The sequence below is a fragment of the Stigmatopora argus genome, chromosome 19, assembly GCF_051989625.1.
Source record: "Stigmatopora argus isolate UIUO_Sarg chromosome 19, RoL_Sarg_1.0, whole genome shotgun sequence".
Lineage (NCBI taxonomy): Eukaryota > Metazoa > Chordata > Actinopteri > Syngnathiformes > Syngnathidae > Stigmatopora > Stigmatopora argus.
In genome coordinates this window covers 1,584,086-1,606,387 of record NC_135405.1, presented here as the reverse complement: position 1 = coordinate 1,606,387, position 22,302 = coordinate 1,584,086, and the positions used below count along the sequence as shown (strand labels likewise).

Here is a 22,302-nt window from a genome sequence, read left to right as displayed (position 1 = left end):
GCATCTCCAAATCTGAGACCATGGTCCTCAGTCAGAAAAAGGTGGCTTTCCTTAGCAACTGGTACAGATAACAGGGACTGCCTAATCAATCCAGCTTCTGCATGTGTAAATACCACTGGAAAATATTTGTCACTGCTATCGTTGCTGCCGTCACTACTTAGGGCGAACACTGGTGAACCATCCGCAACATTGTTTGAGATGTTTTCAGCTTTTTTTTGCGAAACAATGGGCCCGCATGGACGGCAGCTCTTATTGGAATGTTGTGTTCAAGTAAAAACGCCACGAATTGCATTTCTGCTGTCGTTGTTTTATGTCGCATCTCTTCTTCGCCTGAGTCTTTTCCAAACATCTGGCTGATGGAAGGTTGTCTCTGTAAGATGAGATGACAAAGTAAACTTTGCTTTTGAATATGAACAATTGCTTGTTCATATTGTATCAGTTTTTGTAAAAATAAAAATATTGTTGTCATAGAGACTTAGCCCTGCATCCTTGTCATAGCCCTGCATCCTTGTCATAACCCTGCGTCCTTGTCATAGCCCTACATCCTTGTCATGACCCTTCATCCTTGTCATGACCCTTCATCCTTGTCATGACCCTGCATCTTTGTCATGACCCTGCATCCTTGTCATAGAGACTTTGCCCTGAAGATGTGTAAACGTGTCAGTCCAAAGCCTCTATGACAACTTCGGTTCGTACTGGAGTTGTTGCAAGGAAGAGACTGTGAAAGGACAGCTGTTCGAGCTCTCCCCATCCTGCAGTCTGGTAATAAACTTGTTTCCTTCGCGGAGGACTGATGTGGAAGTTTAATTTCTCGGGCGGCGGTCCAGTGGTGCATTTCCGGCCGGCTGCATTGGCCGGCGATCCAGCAGTGCATGCCGTTGGCGAGCCAGGTCTGCCCCACAACCTGGCTCCAGCCGGAAGAGGCAGCAACTATGTTTTGACAGATTTGTTTATAACAGACAATGGTGTTTTTTAAGTCGTTTTTGATACCTGACATGTTTATTCAGGCAAGTACAGTAATCCTGCGAATATCCCCCTTGGCCGTAAGAAAACAAAGGACTTGGACTAAATCCGCCATTTACCTATGTTTTGGATTTATATCAAGCAGAGAGGAATTATTTTCACTGTGACTACAGTATTTACCGGATTTGATTGCCCAGTTCTGATATATGTAAAAAAAAAAAAAATAAGCGGAGGACAATTTAAATCAAACTCTTAATATCATGTTTTTACATTAATTGAAATATTGCTTTTGCAAACTATTGAACAACTACCAAATAAACCCTTTAAAATTGGTCAGTGTCCCAATTCTGTATGAAAGATGTAATGAAACACAAAAATGAGAGAAGATTATAAGCAAATGATTTATTAATGTCTTAAAATAAATAAAGATGTGAAAATGTGCCCTGCGCCGCTGAAATATCTAACCCTGACCCCCTTCCGCGGCCGTTATAGATACCCTTGTTTGTCCGCCAGATGGTGGCAAGAGCCCGTTCTACCAGGGCAGAAAGTTTTACACTTTGTAGTACACTTTATACCTTCGCGTGTGTGTGCGTGCGCGTGTGTGTGTGAAAATGTGCCACGTTGCATTTGTACAGTTTTCAATCGCTTAATACGGGGATTTCTAAATAAAAATAATGGATAAGGAAATGCATTTAATTTGGGGCGGATTTCGTAACTTGGATCTTTTTCGTATCTCGAGTCACCACTTTGCATATAAAAAATTTGTAACCTGAAACTTTCGTACTTGGAGACATTCGTACGTAGAGGTATGACTGTACTTACTTCCCTTAGGAAAAAAACTAAAACTAAAATTTTAAAGCGATTCTGATGACCACGCTGAAGTCGCAGAAGACTAATCATTCGTCAGAACTTGTAACTCGGATGAATCACAATGCTCTCGTCTTACCGAATTCTACCGCTTTACAGTGCAGTTGAATCAAGATGACGGAAGCAGTAGTGCTGGTGTGAATTTCAAGGCATTTAAATTGGAAATTTGGTACTTTTCCGAAATGGTTTCTTAAAAAAAATGTACGTGAAAATTTTTGGGCATTTCTGTAGTTTAGGGAGGTTGTCCAGAGTCCCGTACAAGCTGTACTAAAAACCGTACAAATGCAACGGACTCTGAGTTGCATTGCCAAAGAAACTCCTGAAATTAGTAGTTGGCAGCCCTGGATGTTTATTCATTACAGTCTTTTGACGCGATTACAGCTTTAATATTTAATTAATATACACTTTTTGATAATTGTACTTGTGCACATGTATTTCTTACAGGCGCAAAAACATGTACAGTGGTACCTCGTCATACGACCGTTCGTCATACGGAATGCTCGTCTTACGGGGGAAATTTCGATCGAATAATTCGCCCGTGATGCGGTCAAAGTTTCGTGATGCGACCAAGCCAGGTTGCCATGGCATTTTTTTTGGCATATCTTTCGTGTATAACAATATTTACGAGCACCGGATGAGCTATTCAGACCAGGAAACGCACAACGCGCATGCGCGGTGAAAAGAGGGCTTTCTGGGTAATGAAGTATACTCGTGCGCACAACGCCGACAGGCAATGGCACTAGGCGCCGTTCGAGGGGATGCGAACACAGATGCTACAAGCTAAAAGGAGCCGCTAGCCAGCGCCCCCGAAGCTCACATGCGAATCCAACAAAACCACCCAGAGCTGCCACCCAGGAACGTGGCGCCCTACGTTTTTCATCCAGCCGGAGATATTCGCACTGCCCCACACCTCCGGCTACCCCCTGGATGAACTAATCCGCGTTCCAGTGACAGCTCTAGCGCTGCTGAGGGTAATCCTCAAGCGCCTGAGGTGGCCCAACAACAACAACAACATGAGCAGCGGCGCGATCGCTGATAAAAGACTGCTGCTCGTTGGCAAGTGGTCGTGCGTTATTCGATTGTGAGGACATTTGTGTGCATCATTTTCGGAATATTTTGAAGGGAATAGTACGACAGCAAACAGCCCATCGATAGCGAACGTGAGGGTGGAGTGTTTGTTCCGTTTACGAGTGCTTGTGTGGAAGAAAAAAAACGAAGCCCCCCGCCCCTTTTGTGCCCCTCTCCCCTCGGCGAAATCTGCCCAATTTTAGTTAGATTAAACACTTTATTTCTATTAAACCACTCGTTATTTATTACTTTGTCAATATATGGCGAATTATAAGAAATAAAACTTTTTTTTCAATCCAATATCCTGTTTCTGGTGTTTTTTTCAGAGAGTTGGAACGAATTAATTTGTTTCCCATTCATTTCAATGGGAAACTTTACCTCGAGTTACGAGTAATTTGTCATACGAGCTCAGTCACGGAACGGATTAAGCTCGTATCTCGAGGTACCACTGTATTGTGGTAGTTATAATGGGGCTGATCCTACTTCGTGGGTTTTCATTTATCTCGGCCATGTCTGGTCTACATTAACCGCGATATTCGAGGGATTACTGCAACGCACTCTTGACTCCGTACCTACAACGCCGTTGCCGTGCTCGTTCTGGGGGGTTCGATAGACGGAGATAAGAATATAAACTGAGACCCGGGGTGGTTCAAGCACATCAGTCAAGAGTTTAATGCAAGAAGCACACCTTTCAACATCTGACTTCAGCATATATCTCCTTTCCAGCAGGAAAAGTGGGCGTTAATATGAATATTAGTGGGTGTTATTATGAATATTAGTGGGCATGTTTCAGTTTAGAAAGAACTTCCAAATGTTGAGTTGTTTTCAATGGCTACTAGTCTTGGCAATCAAACCACTGCTTACTCAGGGGCCTGAGAACAATGCATGTTATCAGGCCTCAGCAGAGGCATTATTGCAAGAAGCACACACGATTCGACATCTGACTCCAGTATATATCTTCTTTCCAGCAGGCAAAAGTGGGTGTTAATTTGAATATTTGTGGGCATGTTTCAGTTTAGAAGGAACTTCCAAATATTGAGTTGTTTTCCATGGCTATCGGGCTTGGCAATTAAACTTATCACTCAGGTGCTTGAGAATAATATTAGGATCCCTCTGATGATTCCAGGCTCTAAGGCCAGAGCTGTAATGTGCCAAGCCTGCTTATACATTTCAAGCCCAAGACAACTAGAGATAACAAAAAAGAATAATGAGTCCTAAGATACACGGTTGGATTTGCAAAACAAAGCAGCACTGTGTTGAGAAGCAGCTAAAAAGATTGGTATTAAAATATAAGTTTGAATACTTACGTGATTTCAGTTATAATATGAATACATGCATACAATACAATACAACACGGATACATTTGAGTACATAACCATCGCATGTAAGACCCCAGTTCCTTTCACGTTTATTGGTAATTAAAACACCATAGTACTAAAATTCAGGCATACAAAATAAGAAAACACATTTACATTCAACATTTTACAGAAATAGCATTGCTACCAAGCGGCTAATGGCGAAAGACAATGTATAGTTGTTACTAACCGCATTAGCCTGCAATTAACCAATAGCTATCTTCTCCAAAATGAAATCTTCATGGTTCAGAGGTGACACTTGACACATCAAACTCAATTTTTTTGCAGTGTTGACATACGATATGAACAATAGAAAAAATGTACCACTGACACCACATACATGAGAAAAATAATGTATTGTGCGGTCAAACTTCCAGTGAATATTTCAAAATAAAAGCACGTAATGTCCAACTTTCAAATGTCTGCGCTTACTTTCACATATTTCAGATTCTACACAAGATGGCTTTCAAAATGCAGGGGCTCTGAAAAATCTGGATGGCAAAGACAAAATAATTTGCTTTCAAGTTAGCGCACATTGAAGACATTTATTTTGGATCAAAACGTTTGTAATGGGTCTAATTGGCAGTGAAAGAAAATAACATTAGATTTCCAAGATATTTCATATTCTACACTCAACTAGCTTTAAATGATACGTTATAAATTGTGATTAAAATTTGTTTTCTTAAATCATATTAAATCCAGTTTGTGTGTTTTCTTGAAGAATAAACATTGCATTTGAATGAGTGCTCTATTAAATTATATTGTCACTACTTCAGTGATTAATGTGGCTCCAGTGTGTTGTTTTTAATATCATAACGGCAATAATTTATCAGACCGTATCTCGCCTACAAAAATTTGTTTTTGGCACAAACATGTATAACTATAGTATTTTCATTCAGGTAAAGAGAATGTGGAGCTACATTTGCAAGGAAAGGAAAAAGACGACGATAAATGGAAGGACAGTTGGAACCCCAGCGATGGAGAGAGCGCAAAGAGAAAGTCAGAATCTACCTATCACACACTTCCTGAGCTGTTCATAGACTCAATGCAGGTTGTTGGGAGTTGCTGTTTATTGAAATACTTCATGTATAAAACAAAAAGGACACTATATACACATATTTACCCATATTTTACAATTAGGTCCTTTTAATTTGAATCCAAGTTCTACTCACTCATCACATTTTGTCAGTGTATTTAACATTTTTCTGACCATGCCTTTGTGTGTGTCTGTCTGTGTCTGTCTGTGCGTCTGTGCGTGCATCTCCATTTTCAGCAGAAGTTAGAGAGAGACCCAGAGGACATCAGGAGGGAGATGGAAGCGCAGTTATCATTGTGTCACACACTTACACCAGGAACACCCGAGGAGGTGTGTACGGATATCCTCAAAGTACAGTCGGGCTTCTATTTATGAAATTAATTGGATTTTTTGTCAGCAGAGCAGTTCATTAGATGTAAATTCTCTAATTCGTTCCATGGTGCTAAAAAAACTACTACTAAATCCTTTAAAATTATCAAAATGTCCCAGTTTTGTATGAACAATGTGAGATACTCACGAAAATTAGAGTCAATGAAAATGATAAGAACATAATTTGTTACTACATTAAAATGGACAACCTGCATGCAAAAATGTTTTCTATTCATGCAGGAGTACAGTGCAGTGTAAGGAGGAACCTAACATTAACACAGATGCACTTAAACACACATCTTAACAACTCCAAATTGTGAATTCAAAATAATTTAGCATTAATTAGAACTCCAAAAGAGTAACAGTCTTTCCATCTCGTCGTTCAGTACTATGAGGCCCTGCCAAGGAGTTGTCACTTGAATGCTTCAGTCTGCTTCAGTCTGCTTCAGGCGGAGAGTTTGGTGTCCTGGAGTTGTAGTTTTGTATGGAGTAACACGAACGTCTTCAGCTGAGTTTTTCAATGGTCGGAAAAAGTTGACTGTGATGCATTCGTGAAGAAGAATATCATGCACTGTCAATTGCGTGAAACCAGTGGGGGCCATGAATTTCAATCCGACGCTTTCAATTCTATATCTGAATCAATCCAACCCTATTTAATGGCTATAAAACCTTTACTGCAGCTACAGCTGCGACACATAAAAAAGTATCAATAATTACCTCATACCATTGAAATATTATTTATGAATATAGCCATAAAAAAACTCACCAAAAATCGTTTTTGTCTGTACACAAAATCCATCCTCCTTTCTTTCCTCCTTTTGTATCACTATCGAAGCCAATGCTGAAAGTCGAGCCTCTCCTGTCGTATTTCTGGCATAAGTTTTTATTCGATTTAGTGCTGAAAATGTTCGTTCCCGGTTGTGACAGGCTTGCTTGCTTCGGAGTTGTCCGACCTTTCTTAATGATGTCCAGCTTTTTTTGAAAAGTCCGTCTTGAAAATGGCTTTGACAGTAAATCTGCAAACAAATCAATTTCTTCTCCTCCTTCAGCCATTGCGGATTGAAAAAACTGCTATTAAATCAACACAACAATATATTTGCTTGTGCGGCTCGATCCAGACACAGTTTGGTAGCTCTGGTTAGTCCACTCTATCACTAGCCAATCATAGTTGGTGAAAGCGATGACGTATCCCTACGCCTGTGAGAATGCCTTTGTGTCGCCAACTCGAAATCTGATTGGTTAAAGCAACAGTTTTATCGACGCTTGTTTTATGCAGCAGAGCCTGCAGAACTGATTGTGAAGGCCTCAAGGCAGATTTCTGAGTCTGCACTTCTGACTCTGGTACTTCTACTTAAGAATCTAATTGGTTACAGAAGTGGCTTCATAATTTCAAGATCAGATCGCATAAGGCCATTTAACCCTGGTGGATGCTTTTTTGGAGTCCATAGAAAAGAGAGAATATCATTTTGGACAGCCCACATAACATCAAATTAATTAAAAAACGTTATCCGCACTATTGCAGCACCGAATATAACCCTCAGAGGTTTATCAAACTTGTTAATACATTTACTATCTAGCCTTAAGGGCTCAAAGATCACAGGCTTCCAGTATGGAATTGACCATTACTTACAGAGATCGTTCCAAATTCAACGAAATTTTGGAGGATTTTATGCACTGTGTGATGACTTCATACATTTTGCATATTTTTGCTATACATGCACAAAATTAAGGGAATTAGTATTAGTATTCTCTTCCCATTTTTCTTTGAGGGACTGCCACTGTGAGAAAGTTTTTACACTGTCATGTTATCACTGCCCCTATTTAGTGGTGACTGGTCTTTTAGATGCCCGTTATGTCCATTTGACATTTCCAGAGTTATTGCTACCGCTGAATCTGCATAATTATGATGAGCGTTTTTTTATGAACAATCCACTACACAGTCATAGGCTGATTGGGTATCCAATAAGCAAAGTTCTAGTTAGCTATTAAAGCATGATTTTAAAACATTTAATAATTGATTAATGATTACTTTAAACTTATTTATGGTCCAGGAGGGTAGAGCAGCACACATGTGGCACCAGTACCAGACGATGACCCAACCCCTCTCCCAGCAACTGTCTGAGCAGCTACGCCTTATTTTGGAACCAACACAGGCTGCAAAACTAAGGTTGGTATCTCCGTAACATGCATACTTTGACTTTACAAAGCTTTACAAACAAATAACAGCTGTATCAAGCTACTTTGAAATGTATTGCTGTACAACTGTAGAGCCATGCTCTTTGTCATAACTAAATAAATAAATGTGCATTTTCAATTTTGTGCTATTCCACAGAGGTGATTATCGCACAGGAAAACGCCTCAACATGAGAAAAGTGATCCCATACATTGCTAGTCAATTTCGCAAAGACAAGATCTGGTTAAGAAGGACCAAGCCCAGCAAAAGAGATTACCAGATCTGCCTGGCTTTGGATGATTCCTCCAGTATGGTGGACAACCACTCCAAACAGGCAAGACCGGCTGTCCTAACTACTACTCGATTGAAAGTGTGAAAAAATTTGACAGACCTATATCGCATCCGTTTTTCCCTGCCAATGTCTCCCTCGATTTCTCTCTTGCTCTTCCTCTTAAACGTTCTTTCTGCCAGCTGTTTTATCCTTTTGTGTGGGTATAACACAATGTTTTTGCAAACCTGCAGGTAAACCTATTGCGATATGCAACAAGTCAAATAAAAACGAGGTTGGTAATTTTCTCGGCTGCTATATTAGCTCGTGGGTTCATGCAGTTGCGCCTGGGAGTTTCTGTGTACAGTTATCCGTCGAATATCGCGAATAATGTAGACCAGACATGGATCAAAAAGCGGCGAAGTAGGATCACACCTATAATGACTACCATACTACGTTTTCGCTTCTATACAAGTTTTGTCTGTATCTGATATTGTGGGGGTTGCTGAAGCCTATCCCAGCTGACTTCGGGCCAGAGGCGGGGGACACCCTGTATCGGTGGCCAGCCAATCGCAGGGCACAAGCAGACGGACAACAATTCACACTCAAATCCATACCTAGAGAACCATTCACACTCACACCCACACCCAAACCTAGGGGCAACATAGTGTCCATTCAGCCTACGTTGCATGTCTTTGGAATGTGGGAGAAAACCGGAGTACCCGGAGAAAACCCCCGCAGGCCCGCGGAGAACATGCAAACTCCACACAGGTGGACCGACCTGGATTTGAACCCAGGACCCCAGAGCTGTGAGGCCGACATGCTAACCACTAGGGCCGCCTGGAACATGCTAGTGCCAAGCCTAACATACGCTAGCGGCTAGCATAACATACGCTAGCGGCTAGCATGACATACGCTAGCGGCTAGCATGACATATGCTAGCGGCTAGCATGACATACGCTAGCGGCTAGCATGACATATGCTAGCGGCTAGCATGACATACACTAGCGGCTAGCATAACATACGCTAGCCTAGTGTCATGTTAGCACCTTATCGGACGAGGCGTCCAATGTATTGACAAAAAACTGAAAATATACCCACAAATGAGACTGCGCCCTATCACACGGTGCTTTTTATAGGTGTGAAAATACAGTACCAAAATGCAATAAAAAGACTGAAAAGCAGCAAGAGAGAACTGCTTTGCCTTTGGTACTGAACCAGCTGAAAAACTTCTGTTAATGTGGTGGAAATTTGAATTTGCAAATAAATCATCGACAAATTATACTTTGTTCACTCTTTATACTTATTTTCATTATGCTGTACGTTTTCAATAGTTTGCAAAAACACAATAGTTCAATTAATGTAAAAATGATAACAGTTTGATTTAAATTGTCCTACGCTTATTTTTATTTACATTTTACAACGATTTGGCATGAATCACATTCACTCCGTAAATTGGACAAGGGTACTCCTGAAATGTGGTCGGCGAAGGTTGGCAGCTCTGCACTATGTTAACTACCTGCAAATATACAAATCACAGGGGTAATGTTACACAAGAAATGGATCTTTATAAAACTGTTCAAAAGCTGATAAGTAAATGGGGAAAATAATGGAAAAACAAAAAAAATGATTTTAGTTCTTTACCTTAAGCAAATGTGCTTTAACTCTTAAACTCTTAGTTTTTCCACAAGACAACCTTTTGAAACTAACTGTTTTAGACCCCATATACTGATCTTTCAAGGTCTTTAGAATGCTGTGTTCTATGATATATAAACTTATTCTCCCAAAAGAAAAATTAGACTCCCATTTTTCAGGAGAAAAAAAGCTATTTGTTTATTTTCATTATTTATGATAGATCTGAAAATACAACTTCAGGAACAGGTTAAGAAAGAGTGAGATCAATTTAAAGGAAATAGGTTTATTACCGGACTGCAGGATGGAGGGAGAGAGCTCAAACAGCTGCGAACACGCTCACAGTCTGTTGTCCTCGCAACTCTCTCTGAATGAACAGTGGGTCAGTCTTTATACAGTGGTACCTCGACATACGATCGTAATCCGTTCTGAGACTGAGATCGTATGACGAGATTCTCGTAACTCGAGCGGACGTTTCCCATTGAAATGAATGGAAAACAAATTAATTCGTTCCAACCCTCTGAAAAAATCAACAAAAACACGATATTGGATTGGAAAAAGTTTTATTTCTTATAATTCCCCATATATTAACTAAGTAATAAATAATGAGTGGTTTAATAGTAATTAAATGTGTTTAATAGAAGTAAAATTAGACGCATTTCGCGGAGGGGAGAGACAGCGGCATAAATGGAGGCGGGGGGTTTTCGGGGGACTTTATCCACAGCACTTGTAAACGAACAAACAAATTTAAATTAACTTGGATTAATATATACAGACACACTCAAACATACGTTTAATGTAACTTTACACAAAACTGAATTCTAATTTTGTTACCTTTGTTTTCCGGGTTGGCAGTTTGCCACGCCTCCACCCTCACGTTCGCTATCGATGGGCTGTTTGCTGTTGTACTACGTATTCCATTCAAAATATTCCGAAAATGATTCACACAAATGTCCTCACAATAGGATAACCCACGACCACTTGCCAACTAGAAATAGATTTTACATAGTATCTAGAAATAGATACATTTTAGCGATCGCTCCGCTGCTCATAAAGACCGGCTCGCAACTCCTTCGTTGTAATGGCTCTGGTCGCATCCGCTTTGAACGGCGCCTATGAGAGAGAGTTGCGACCAGAAATATTACAAAGAGGGAATTGCGAGCCAGTGCCGCTGGATGTTCTTATGAGCAGCGAACGAGAAGTAATATAATACTCCTCGTATTAGATAAGAATAATAACAGGAAAGGCAACAGCTGAGCTTACCCACGTATTGATTGTGGGTAAAGTTTTATTCTGAGAAAGAGTGCCATTGCCTGTCGGCGTTGTGTGCACGAGTATACTTCATTACCCAGAAAGCCCTCTTTTTCCCACGCATGCGCGTTGTGCGTTTCCTGGTCTGAATAACTCATTCGGTGCTCGTAGATAGTTATACACGAAAGATGTGCAAAAAAGACAGTGCCATGGCCACCTGGCTTGGTCGCATCACGACATTTTGATCGCATGACGGGCGAATTATTCGATCGAAATTTCCGTCGTAAGACGAGAATATTGTTGACGAGCGGTCGTATGACGAGGTACCACTGTATAGGAAAACAGGGCATAGTATGGTTTCTATGACAACAACCAAACTCTGGGCAAAGTCTGATTAATCAGTGGCAGGTCTCCATGACAACGACCAAACTTTGGGCAAAGTCTGATTAATCAGTGACAAGTCTCCATGGCAACGACCAAACTTTGGGCGAAGACCGGTTAATCAGTGTCAAGTCTCCATGACAACGACCAAACTCGGGGCAAGTTTCTTATGACAATGATGTTTTCTATACTTACAAAAACTGATACAATATGAACAAGCAATTGCCAAGCGACTTTGTCATTTTATCTTACAATTTAGCCATCAGCTGTTGAACATAAAGATTTTCCAAAAATCTTGATGCGAAAAACAAGCTTTTTTAGGGAAAAAATACATTCCAGGGAATACTTAGACAATTTATTTTGCATTTTGTGACTGTTCTGATATTTAAAAAAACAAACATTTTCCTTCCATACCACAGTATAAACAACATTAAAAAATCTTTCAACATTAAAATAATTTAACAAACCGAACCAAAAGCTATTTACAGTTTTCAGATTCAGAACCTAACTGCATGAGTTGGAACTGAACTGCGTATATGGTAGTAAGAATCAGCACATTCTGCTCTTTCAGCTTCAGGAGGAAGAACCCGATCTTTATTGAACGCGCTCGTCTTATATAGCCAGATAAAAGCAGGGTGCCTCTGTAATCCTATGTCCTTATTTGGCGAACACGCACCGCTTTCCTGAGATGTTTTACAAGATTTGCGGGGGCTTACGTAAGCGAGTTATATGAGTCCCTTTTAGGGCATTAGACATCGATTTATGGATTCATTTAGACCTAATGCCACAATACGTATACTTTTGTTAATTAAATTTTGCGTATTGTCTTTTTTTTCAGCTGGCATTTGAATCCCTGTCAGTGATTGTAAATGCTCTTTCCCTTTTGGAAGCCGGACAACTGTCTGTTTACAGGTACCATTGTTTTCTTATTCAATAAATTGTTGCCATTACTTATGTTATTATTGTGGAGTATACATACACCACAACCATGATGAATAAACAAATGTTACAGACAGTTATTCTTGTATTTACTGTTGATCTAATATTATTTTGCCTTCTATATAGTTTTGGTGAGCAGGTGCAGCTTCTCCACCCTTTCCAGGAGCAATTCAATGACAATTCTGGAGCACAGATTCTCCAATTATGTAAATTCCAGCAGAAGAAGACCAGAATAGCTCAAGTATGAATCCTTGATTTTGTTTCCTTGTAACAAATCATCTTCTGCACTGTTTTTTTCCTCACAAGGTATCACAGGGGTGTTCTAGCTTATTGCAGTTGGAGCAAGTATATTTTACATTGAATTAGCATAATTCGTTCAACGATCTTTATTACTACCCCCTAGCAACTTTGAAAATTGTCAAAATATATCAATTTCAGATGAAATATGTATGCAAAAAAGAGACAAAAGAAGAGAACATTATTTAGTAAGCCATTAATAAATTCTTATCCCCTGTTGGCCAACCTGAGGCTCCCACGCTCCACCTGCTCCTGCACCGTGCATTTTGGGGTAGCGCCTTCTGCTAGCGGAATCAATCCAACCCTCAATAACTATTTTATGGCTATAAAACCTCTACAGCAGCTACAGCTGTGACACATAAAAATCATCAATAATAACCTCATACAATTGAAATATTATTTAGGAATATAGCCATATTTTACTCACCAAAAATCCTTTTTAACTGTACACAATATCCATCCTCCCTTCTTTCCTCCTTCTTTTCTATCGGCATCGAAGCTAATGCTGAATGTCGAGCCTGTCTTGTCGTGTTTCTGACATAGTCCATCTTGAAAATGGCTTCAAATCAACACAACAATATATTTGCTTGTGCAGCTTGCTCCAAATACAGTTTGGTAACTCTTTGTAGTTAGCGCACTGAAAGTGGCGCACACACCCTTTTCCCGGCTGTAACAGGCTTGCTAGCTTTGGAGTTGACCGCCCTTTCTTAATGATGTCCATTTTTTTCTGGAAAAGTCCGTCTGGAAAATAGCTTTGTGAGCAAATCTGCAACCAAATCCATTTGTTTTCCTCTGTCGGCCATTGGGTGGAGTTTGCGATCTCTGGCTGCCTCACTCTGGCTTTGGCCCGCCTACTCTCTATAGCTAGCCAATCATAGTTGGTGAAAGCAATGACGTATCCCAGCCAGCAAAATGGCAATGCCTGCGAAAAACCATTGTGGTGTTGCCAACTCGAAATCTGATTGGTTAAAAGCAACAGTCTTGTTTAATGCAGCAGAGCCCGCAGAACTGATTGTGAAGGCTTTGAGGCAGATTTCTGATCCTGGCAACAAATAATGGCTGAAATGTGATTGGTTAAATGCTTCAATATGAAAACACACCTGGAAGCAGTGCAACCAGGGGGAAAAGCAATGAAAGGAAGCTAACGGACCATTTGGAATAATAAGTATTGATGGACAAAATATATGATTCAGATATTTCATAGGCCAGCAGAGAAGGCCTTGAAGGCCCTGACGGCCCACCACTGGTGTCTAATATGTGTCATCGTCTATATTCAACCTACACAAGGGACTAAAGATGGAAATTAGCCCTCGGCCACATCTTACATATTTACATATATGTTCGTTAACATGAATATAAATGTTCATGGTAATATGTGCTGTCCCTCATTAAATAAATCAAACTCCAACTCATAAGCTTTTATTGAGAGTAACATTCAATAGGTAAATATTTGCAGTGTTGACCCTTCTTTTTAAAGACCTGCAATTCTCCCTGGCATGCTGTTGATCAACTTCTGAACCAAATCCTGAATGGTGGCTGTCCATTCTTGCATAATCAATACTTGGACTTAAGCAGAATTTGTGGGTTGCTGAATGTCCACACGCCTGTTGAGAATTGACAAGTTCCCAATGGGATTTAGATCTGGAGAGTTTCCTGGCCAAGGGCCCAAAATATTAATGTATTGTTCCCTAAGCCATTTTGTTATGACCTTTGCTTTATGGCATGTTGCTGGATCATGCTGGGAAAGGCATTCTTCATCACCAAATTGCCCTGGATGGTTGGGAGAAGTTGCTCTCGTAGGACGTTTTGGTACTATTCTTTGATCATCGCTGTTTTTGGCAACATTGTGAGCAAGCCCACTTCCTTGACCGAAAAGCACCCCCACAAATGAATGGTCTCAGGAGGCCTCACTGTTGGCATGAGACAAGACCGATAGTAGCACTCGCCTCATCTTCTCCAAGCAAGCCTTCTTCCAGATGCTCCAAACAATCGTAAAGGGGATTCCTCGGAGAAAATGACTTTACCGCAGTCCTCAGCTTTCCAGTCCTTGTAACTTCTCCAGAATATCAGTCTGTCCCTGATGTTTTTGCTGGAGAGAAGTGGCTTCTTTGCTGCCCTCCTTGACACCAGGCCTTCCTCCAAAAGTCTACACCTTACTGAGCGTGCTGATGCACTCACACCTTCCTGCTGCCATTTCTGAGCAAGCTGAAACAACTTCAGGAGATGGTCCTGTCGCTTGCTGGACTTTAATGGCATCAATTGAACCTCTCACAACCATCCATTGGAAATTTGGTGATGAATGATTCCTTTTTCAGCATGATGGAGCACCTTGCCATAAAGCAAACGTCCTAACAAAATATCTTAGGGAACAAAACAATAAGATTTTCCGCCCCTGGCCAGGAAACTCCAGATATTAATCCCATTGGAAACTTGAGGTCAATCCTCAAGAGGCAGGCGGACAATCAGAAACCCACAAATTCCGACAAACACCAAGCATTGATTGTAGTCAGGATTTGGTTCAAAAGTTGATCAACAGCATGCCAGGGAGAATTGCAGAGGTCTTGAAAAAGAAGGGTCAACACTGCAAATGTTGACCTATTGCATGTCATTCTCAATAAAAGCTTTAAATACTTGTGAAATGCTTCTAATTATATGTCATCATACCATAGAAACATCCGACAAACACCTAATAACCCTGAAGGAACAGACTTTGTGAAAATGTAACATTTGTGTCATTCTCAGAACTCTTGGCCATACCTCGTGATATGAACCTGAGGGCGGGGACGGTGATAAAATAAAACATTTGCTTTTTTCAGGAGCTTGTAATGTCCTTATCTAAAAAAAGAAAAACTCATGAGAACATATATTTTATTTGTATCGTGATAAAGCAGCAGTCAAATGTTGTGCATACAAACTCATTTGAGAACATATATTTTATTTGTATCATGATAAAACAGCTGTCAAATGTTGTGCATAGGTATCATTTATTCATAAGCAGCTGAGGAAGTATTCATGGCAGCACAAAACCTAAACTCCATCCAAAGTTTCAATCGTGTCGATGTCTTGGGTCTCTGGGTCACCACAAAACCTTGATGTAATCAATGAAATCGAAATCATAGAATCCTCAAAAAAGAGGAATTTCATTTATTGTACCTTTTATTTTTTCTGCCTCTTTTGTAGTTCTTGGAGAGTGCAACCGAGATGCTTATCGCAGCAAGAAAACACGTTTTAAGAGCAAACAATTCAGGTAATTCTTTGCAGTTCATTCATAGTGTGCTCATGGTTCTCGCTTAGCAGCGAGAAAGACGCATCTACACTTTTGAAATTCTCATCTCAAAATGATTCTAAATTGTACATCATGCTTTTTTGTGCTTTTATTTTGTTTTTTAACGGGTACTTTCTTACACTAATATCTTTTCACAGAGACGGCCCAGCTGCTTATAATAGTTTCAGATGGTAGGGGACTCTTCCTGGAAGGAAAAGAACGAGTAATAGCAGCTATACAAGCTGCAAGCAGTGCAAATGTGTTCCTAATTTTTGTGGTGGTTGATAATCCCAACTCACGGGTGAGTTACTTGGAATTTTATTCTGATTGATATTGCATTGTCTTAATGTTTACTAAAGCATAAATAAGAAGAGCTTTACCAGTCCGCAGTCGGAAAAAAGTTCAAGAACCACTGAGAACCAACAAATTTCCCGAATACGGGATGAAATAAAGTTCTAATCTAATCAAAGTCAAGTCAAAAGCCTTTATTGTCATCATACACAGCTGCGTATAACGAAATTGGTGGTTCTACTCCACAAAGTGCGTTTTCCCAGTAAAATAAAACATAAGTCATAAAAATATAAAAAGTCACATCGTGGCCAGGTAAATTCTAAAATATTGCACAATCTAAGACAGGGGTAGGGAACCTATGGCTCGGGAGCCACATGTGGCTCTTTTGATGGTTGCATATGGCACTGAGCTAAAATATGGAAACCGGTGGTGAGAGCCGAGTCCCAAATGCACCAATAGGAACATCACGTCGGCACTGTGGCATTGCCTTTTTTTTTCATTAGTCTTCTGCATCTATTCTCTCATTGATACTCATTGATATTTATTGATTAGCAACAGCGTAACAATGTTGTCCAAAAAAATCAGACTTTTTGTACTTTAAAAGTGGTAAAATGACTAAAAAAAATGGCACATTTCCATGTATTTTGACTTTTAAATTGTGAGTATGGCTCTCAAGGAATAACATTTGAAAATAGGAATTGTTTATGGCTCTCTCTTTCAAAAAGGTTCCCGACCCCTGATCTAAGATATTGCACATTGTTATTGCACACCCCGAAGTTATTGCACAGAAGGGATTGTGTGTCGTGCTAATGCAAGTTCAGAGTCCTAATGGCTGTGGGAAAAAACTGTCCCTAAGTCTATTTGTCCGTGCTTTGTGAGACCTGTAGCGTCTGCCAGAGGGCAGCAGCTGGGACAGGTTGTGACCAGGGTGGTATGGGTCCCTAACAATGTTCCCGGCTCTGCTGAGGTAGCGAGGGCTAGCAATGTCATCCAGTGAGGGCAGAGAGCAGCCGCTGATCTTCTGGGCGGTGTTGATCCCTCTCTGCATGGCTTTTCTGTCTGCTGCCGTGCTTCCAGCGTACCACACTGTAATGCAGTATGCCAGGATGCGCTCCACAGTGGCTGTATAGAAGCTTAGTGTCCAAGTTGTTCCTCCTGAGTACCCTCAGGAAATGGAGTCGTTTCTGGGCCTTCTTCACCACTGCCGTGGTGTTGGTAGACCAGGAGAGCTTGTCCGTGACTTGGACCCCCAGGAATTTAATGGACTGGACCCTGTCTACACATACTCCATTTATGAGGAGTGGGGCCAGATCTGTGCTGTTTGCGAAAGTCCGGGATTATTTCTTCGGGCACCACGAAGACAGTTTGTTGACCTCATCTCTGTAGGCCGACTCATCCCCTCCTGAGATAAGTCCGACCACAGTGGTGTCATCGGCAAATTTGATGATGGAGTTAGACTGGTGGGTCGGTGTACGGTCGTATGTGTACAGGGAGTATAGAAGAGGACTCAGTACACAGCCTTGAGGGGAGCCAGTGCTCAGTGTAATGGAGGAAGAGAGGTGGGGACCAAGTCTAACAGTTTGTGGACGGTTGGTTAAGAAGTTCTTAATCCAGCCGCAGAAAGAAGAGGATAGTCCAAGGTGGGAGAGTTGGTCAGCCAGAATGTCCGGTATTATAGTGTTGAAGGCTGACCTATAGTCATTGAAAAGCATCCTAACATGGTTCCCATGGTGCTCCAGGTGTCTCAGTGCTGTGTGTAGAGCTACGGCGATGACGTCCTCAGTAGACCTATTTGCTCTATATGCAAACTGGTAAGGGTCAACTGAGGGAGGGATTGAATCCCTGATGTGGCGGGCGACCAACTTTTCAAAGCACTTCATGATCACAAGCTTAAGTGCAACAGGCCTATAATCATTCGGCTGTAGATGGTTGGCTTTTTAGGGACAGGGATAATGGTGGCAGATTTCAGGCAGGATGGGATGATGGATTGTTGCAGGTTTGTGAAAACACCAGTCAGCTGGTCAGCACAGACTTTGAGCACCTTCCCAGGTACTCACTCCGTCAGGGCCGGCAGCCTTCCTGGTGTTCACAGTCCGCAGTACCTGTCTCACGTTCATTTTCCTGAAGCTCCAGTGTACTGCTGCAGGGTGGTGGTGGATGTGTTGAGACTGGGTCTGATTTGTCAGTCTCAAAGCGGGCAAAGAAACGGTTCAGTTCCTCTGCTCGTGAGGCATCTGCGTTAACAGACACATTATTTTCATTGTAATTGGTAATGTGTCGTATTCTCGGCCACATCTTTGGGTTATTTCCTGTGAAGTGCTCCTCAATTTTCCTTGTATATGCTGCCTTGGCCTTTTTTAATGCCTCTCTTCAGCTCTACTCTGGCAGCGCTGTATTGTACCTTGTCCCCTGACCTGAAGGCGGTGTTACGGCATTTGATGAGTGCCTGTTACTGGTCATCCAGGGTTTTTTGTTAGCAAAAACCTGTATCCGTTTATTAACAGTGACGTTGTCCGTGCAGTTTTTAATGTAGGAAAGTACATTGTCCGTGTAGTCCTGGAGGTTGTGTTCAAAAAGTTCCCAAATGGAGTGGGAAAAACAGTCCTGCAGCTGAGAAAGGGTGTCCTCAGGCCATGTTTTTATTATCTTTATATGTGGCCTTGTTAGCCTCCGGAGTGAGGTGTATGAGGGGGTGAGGGACAGCAAGCTGAGGGAGGAGTGTGGCTCTATAAGCATGTTTGATGTTAGAATGAACATGGTCTAGAGCAGTGGTCTCCAAACTATTCCACAAAGGGCCACAGTGGGTGCGGGTTTTCATTCTAACCCAGAAAGAGGATACCTTTTTTCCCCAATTTGGTGTCTTACAAGTGCAATCAGTGGATTGCAGTCAGGTGCTTCTTGTTTTCTGCAGAAATCTCATTGGTCAAAATGTCTGTGCTGGATCAGTTGGAATAAAAACCTGCATCGGCCCCCCGAGGACCGGTTTGGGGACCCCTGGTCTAGAGTTTTATCTCCTCTGGTGTGACACTTCACGTACTGGATAAACTTAGGCAGAACAGTCTTTAAACATGCTTTGTTGAAGTCACCGGCGACAATAAGGACTCCATCGGCGTGGTCAAGCTGCTGTGTGTTTACAGTCGCTAGCAGGAGGCTAAGTGCCGTGCTAACGTTAGCATCCGGTGGGATGTAAATAGTCATTACAATGACAATCATCAGCTCCCTAGGTAGATAGAAGGGCCTGCACCGAACTGCCAAGAGCTCTAAATGAAGGGAACAGTGAGTGTTAATGATCCTACTGTTGCAGCACCAGTCGTTGTTATGTACACGCAAAGCCTCCCACTCAGCCTAACTTGCCTGTTGTTTTTAATTGTGGGAGGAAACCAGAGTACCCGGAGGAAACCCACGCTGGCCCGGGGAGAACATGCAAACTCCACACAGGTGGACCGACCTGGATTTGAACCCAGGACCCCAGAGCTGTGAGCAATGTTCCCTCTAATTTTTTGTTTGACTGGGCAGAAAGACAACCTCCCTGAGCTCACTGAGTACTAGTGTGAGCAACATCATCATTGCTCGCTATGGGCACACACCAGTATCACACCTGCCATAAGCAGGTGCATGTCTACTACACATAAATGATTAAGTAATAAATGTAATGATTAATATCTATGAATGGGTGGCCCGGTGGATGAGTGGTTCGCGCGTTGGCCTCACAGCTCTGGGGTCCTGGGTTCAAATCCAGTTCGGTCCACCTGTGTTGAATTTGCATATTCTCCCTGGGCCTGCGTGGGTTTTCTCTGAGTACTTCGTTTTCCTCCCACATCCCAAAAAGATGCATTGTAGGCTGATTGGACACTCTAAAATTGCCCCTAGGTATGGGTCTGAGTGTGCATGGCTGTCCGTCTCCTTGTGCCCTGCGATCGGCTGGCCACCAATACAGGGTGTCCCCCGCCCCTGGGCCATAGTCAGCAGGGATAGGCTCCAGCACCCCCCGCGCATGATAGTGGATAAAGCGGTTCAAAAAATGAATGAAAAAATATCTATGAATAAAACATCTTCATAAATGCCATTAGAATATGCACAAATCCGACTTAAATTTTACCTTATTTTACACATCTGTCCTTCTCACTTCTCATTCTCATTCAAATGACTTTTCTGCTGAACTTGTCACTTGAGATAGTCAAGTTTCCATTTATATTATAATAATATTTTTCCATGATTTTGCTTTGATTTATTTAATAAGGGATAGCACATATTGATGAACATATTTATATTCATGTTAATGAACATATATATGTAAGATTGTAGCCGAGGGCTAATTTCCATTTACTATAGTCCATTGTGTAGGTTGAAGACAAACGATCACACATACAAGACACACACGCACGCACACAACCACACACAGCAGATTTAGACAGTTCTCTCCCGATTTCACCGCTTGTTCTTCTATTTGCATAGTAAAGTAAAAATGAATGTATTAAGAAATATTAAAATGTAATTTAAAAAAAGATAGAAGGGCTGTAAAACACGAAAAACAAGAGTGGACAGAGCTACTGCGACTGACTGCCGTGTGAACGGCGCCATCATGGGGGGGAAAGGGGGGGGGAGTTGAATTTTATTTTGTGCGCTCCATATGATTTGCTGTGCGCGGAGAAGACGAGAGTAGTGCGCAATTGCGCACGCGCACAGCTTAGAGGGAACTGGCTGTGAGGCCGACGCACTTTGCACCACCAGGCCGCCGCAACTAGCGTTCTAATCTGTCAAAGTCCTCATCTTCTGTATCCGACATAGAGTTCAGTCAAGTGGGCGAGTTCGCCAACAATGCTAGGTTCCATCTCATTGTCAGGGTCAGAGTTGTAGCCGTGGGGTTTTGTCATAAAAATGGAGGGTCAAAAGCACTACGAGCACACAAGTCAACTGCCTTGCCACTTGTCTGGGATGTTTTCAATGGATTTACCATAATGGTTGTTATACGGGGGGAGGCTATTTTTAGGGTGAACGTCCGCTGGGTTGATCGCAATAAGTAGCGTGTCGGCAAGAAATGAAACCAGTCAGTCAAGTGGTCTGGGTCATACAAAATTTCTAATTTAATGCATAAACAGGCTGCACCGACTGATTGGGCATTGCATTTTAGAGGGAATTTTAGACTAGTGCCCCCTATAGATTTGAAAATACGGTATTTGTGATTTTGGAATAAGTTCAGTCCCTAACCCTCCCAAATACTGAGGTCAACTGTAATGTATTAAAACTAAGTACATTTTTCACAGGTTATTCAAGTCAAGTTTAACTGAGCAAATGAAAGATCTTACTACTCACCTTTAGTTTGTAGTTTGTAGATACGATCCTGATAAAACTGAGATCTCCATTTTTTATTTTGTAATTTTTTTAGCCTATTCAATGGATGAGTTTTTATGAGATATTTTACATTAAAAGCATGCATTTTTATAGGCAGAGTCACTATTAATTAATCCACAAATTATTGGTCATCCTCAGCACATGGAACAAAGTATACTCATTTATCTGTGTTGCTCTGATGCAGAACTCTATCCTGGACATCAAGGTGCCAGTATTTCAAGGGCCAGGAGAAGTACCAGTGATCCGTTCCTATATGGAGGAGTTCCCTTTCCCTTTTTACGTTATCCTGCGAAATGTCAATGCCTTGCCAGAAACCCTGAGCGATGCACTGAGACAGTGGTTTGAACTTGTCACCACTTATAAGTGAAATAAAACAGAAAACGCATTTCTTGGGCATGTTTACTCCAAACAAAAAATGACTGCAATGAATGTGTATTATCTTGTTTGTCAAAAATGTTCTCGTAAGTGTGAATTCATATTCATTTTGAACATCAAGTGGTACTCCAAACTGGGATTTTACTTTTTGTCTGTGCTCCACCCAAACTTTACTATAATTCAAATTCACTCGGAATTTCCTCAACAGGTCAAACAAAAAATGTCCCTCGGGTTAATAAATTACACCTGTGATTTTTGGGGGGAAATCATAGTCAGCATTTTAATGCACATCAGATTTACACACATTCAGCAGATAATCTGTCATTGAAATGTACGTATACCACTTTTGTAGCCTGTTAGACATGAATTTGTGTTTTAATCATGATAAAAATTATTCAGAAAAATAAAAAGTTAATGCAA

The 22,302-nt window shown here is 41.3% G+C and overlaps 1 protein-coding gene across 3 annotated transcripts in view; it reads left to right on the top strand.

The window, feature by feature from the left end:
* mdn1 (midasin AAA ATPase 1) overlaps positions 1 to 22,302 on the top strand; it is a 305,960-nt gene extending 283,658 nt beyond the window's left edge. For 2 of the 3 annotated variants that reach the window (XM_077586594.1, XM_077586596.1), the window contains 9 exons: positions 5,153 to 5,304; positions 5,527 to 5,619; positions 7,710 to 7,825; positions 7,991 to 8,165; positions 12,202 to 12,275; positions 12,429 to 12,543; positions 15,780 to 15,846; positions 16,023 to 16,165; positions 21,692 to 22,302. In XM_077586594.1, the coding sequence (XP_077442720.1) occupies positions 5,153 to 5,304; positions 5,527 to 5,619; positions 7,710 to 7,825; positions 7,991 to 8,165; positions 12,202 to 12,275; positions 12,429 to 12,543; positions 15,780 to 15,846; positions 16,023 to 16,165; positions 21,692 to 21,874 (1,118 nt within the window). In that variant the 3' untranslated portion in view covers positions 21,875 to 22,302. The remainder of the gene's footprint in view (positions 1 to 5,152; positions 5,305 to 5,526; positions 5,620 to 7,709; positions 7,826 to 7,990; positions 8,166 to 12,201; positions 12,276 to 12,428; positions 12,544 to 15,779; positions 15,847 to 16,022; positions 16,166 to 21,691) is intronic. The other variant, XM_077586595.1, reaches the window with a different exon arrangement.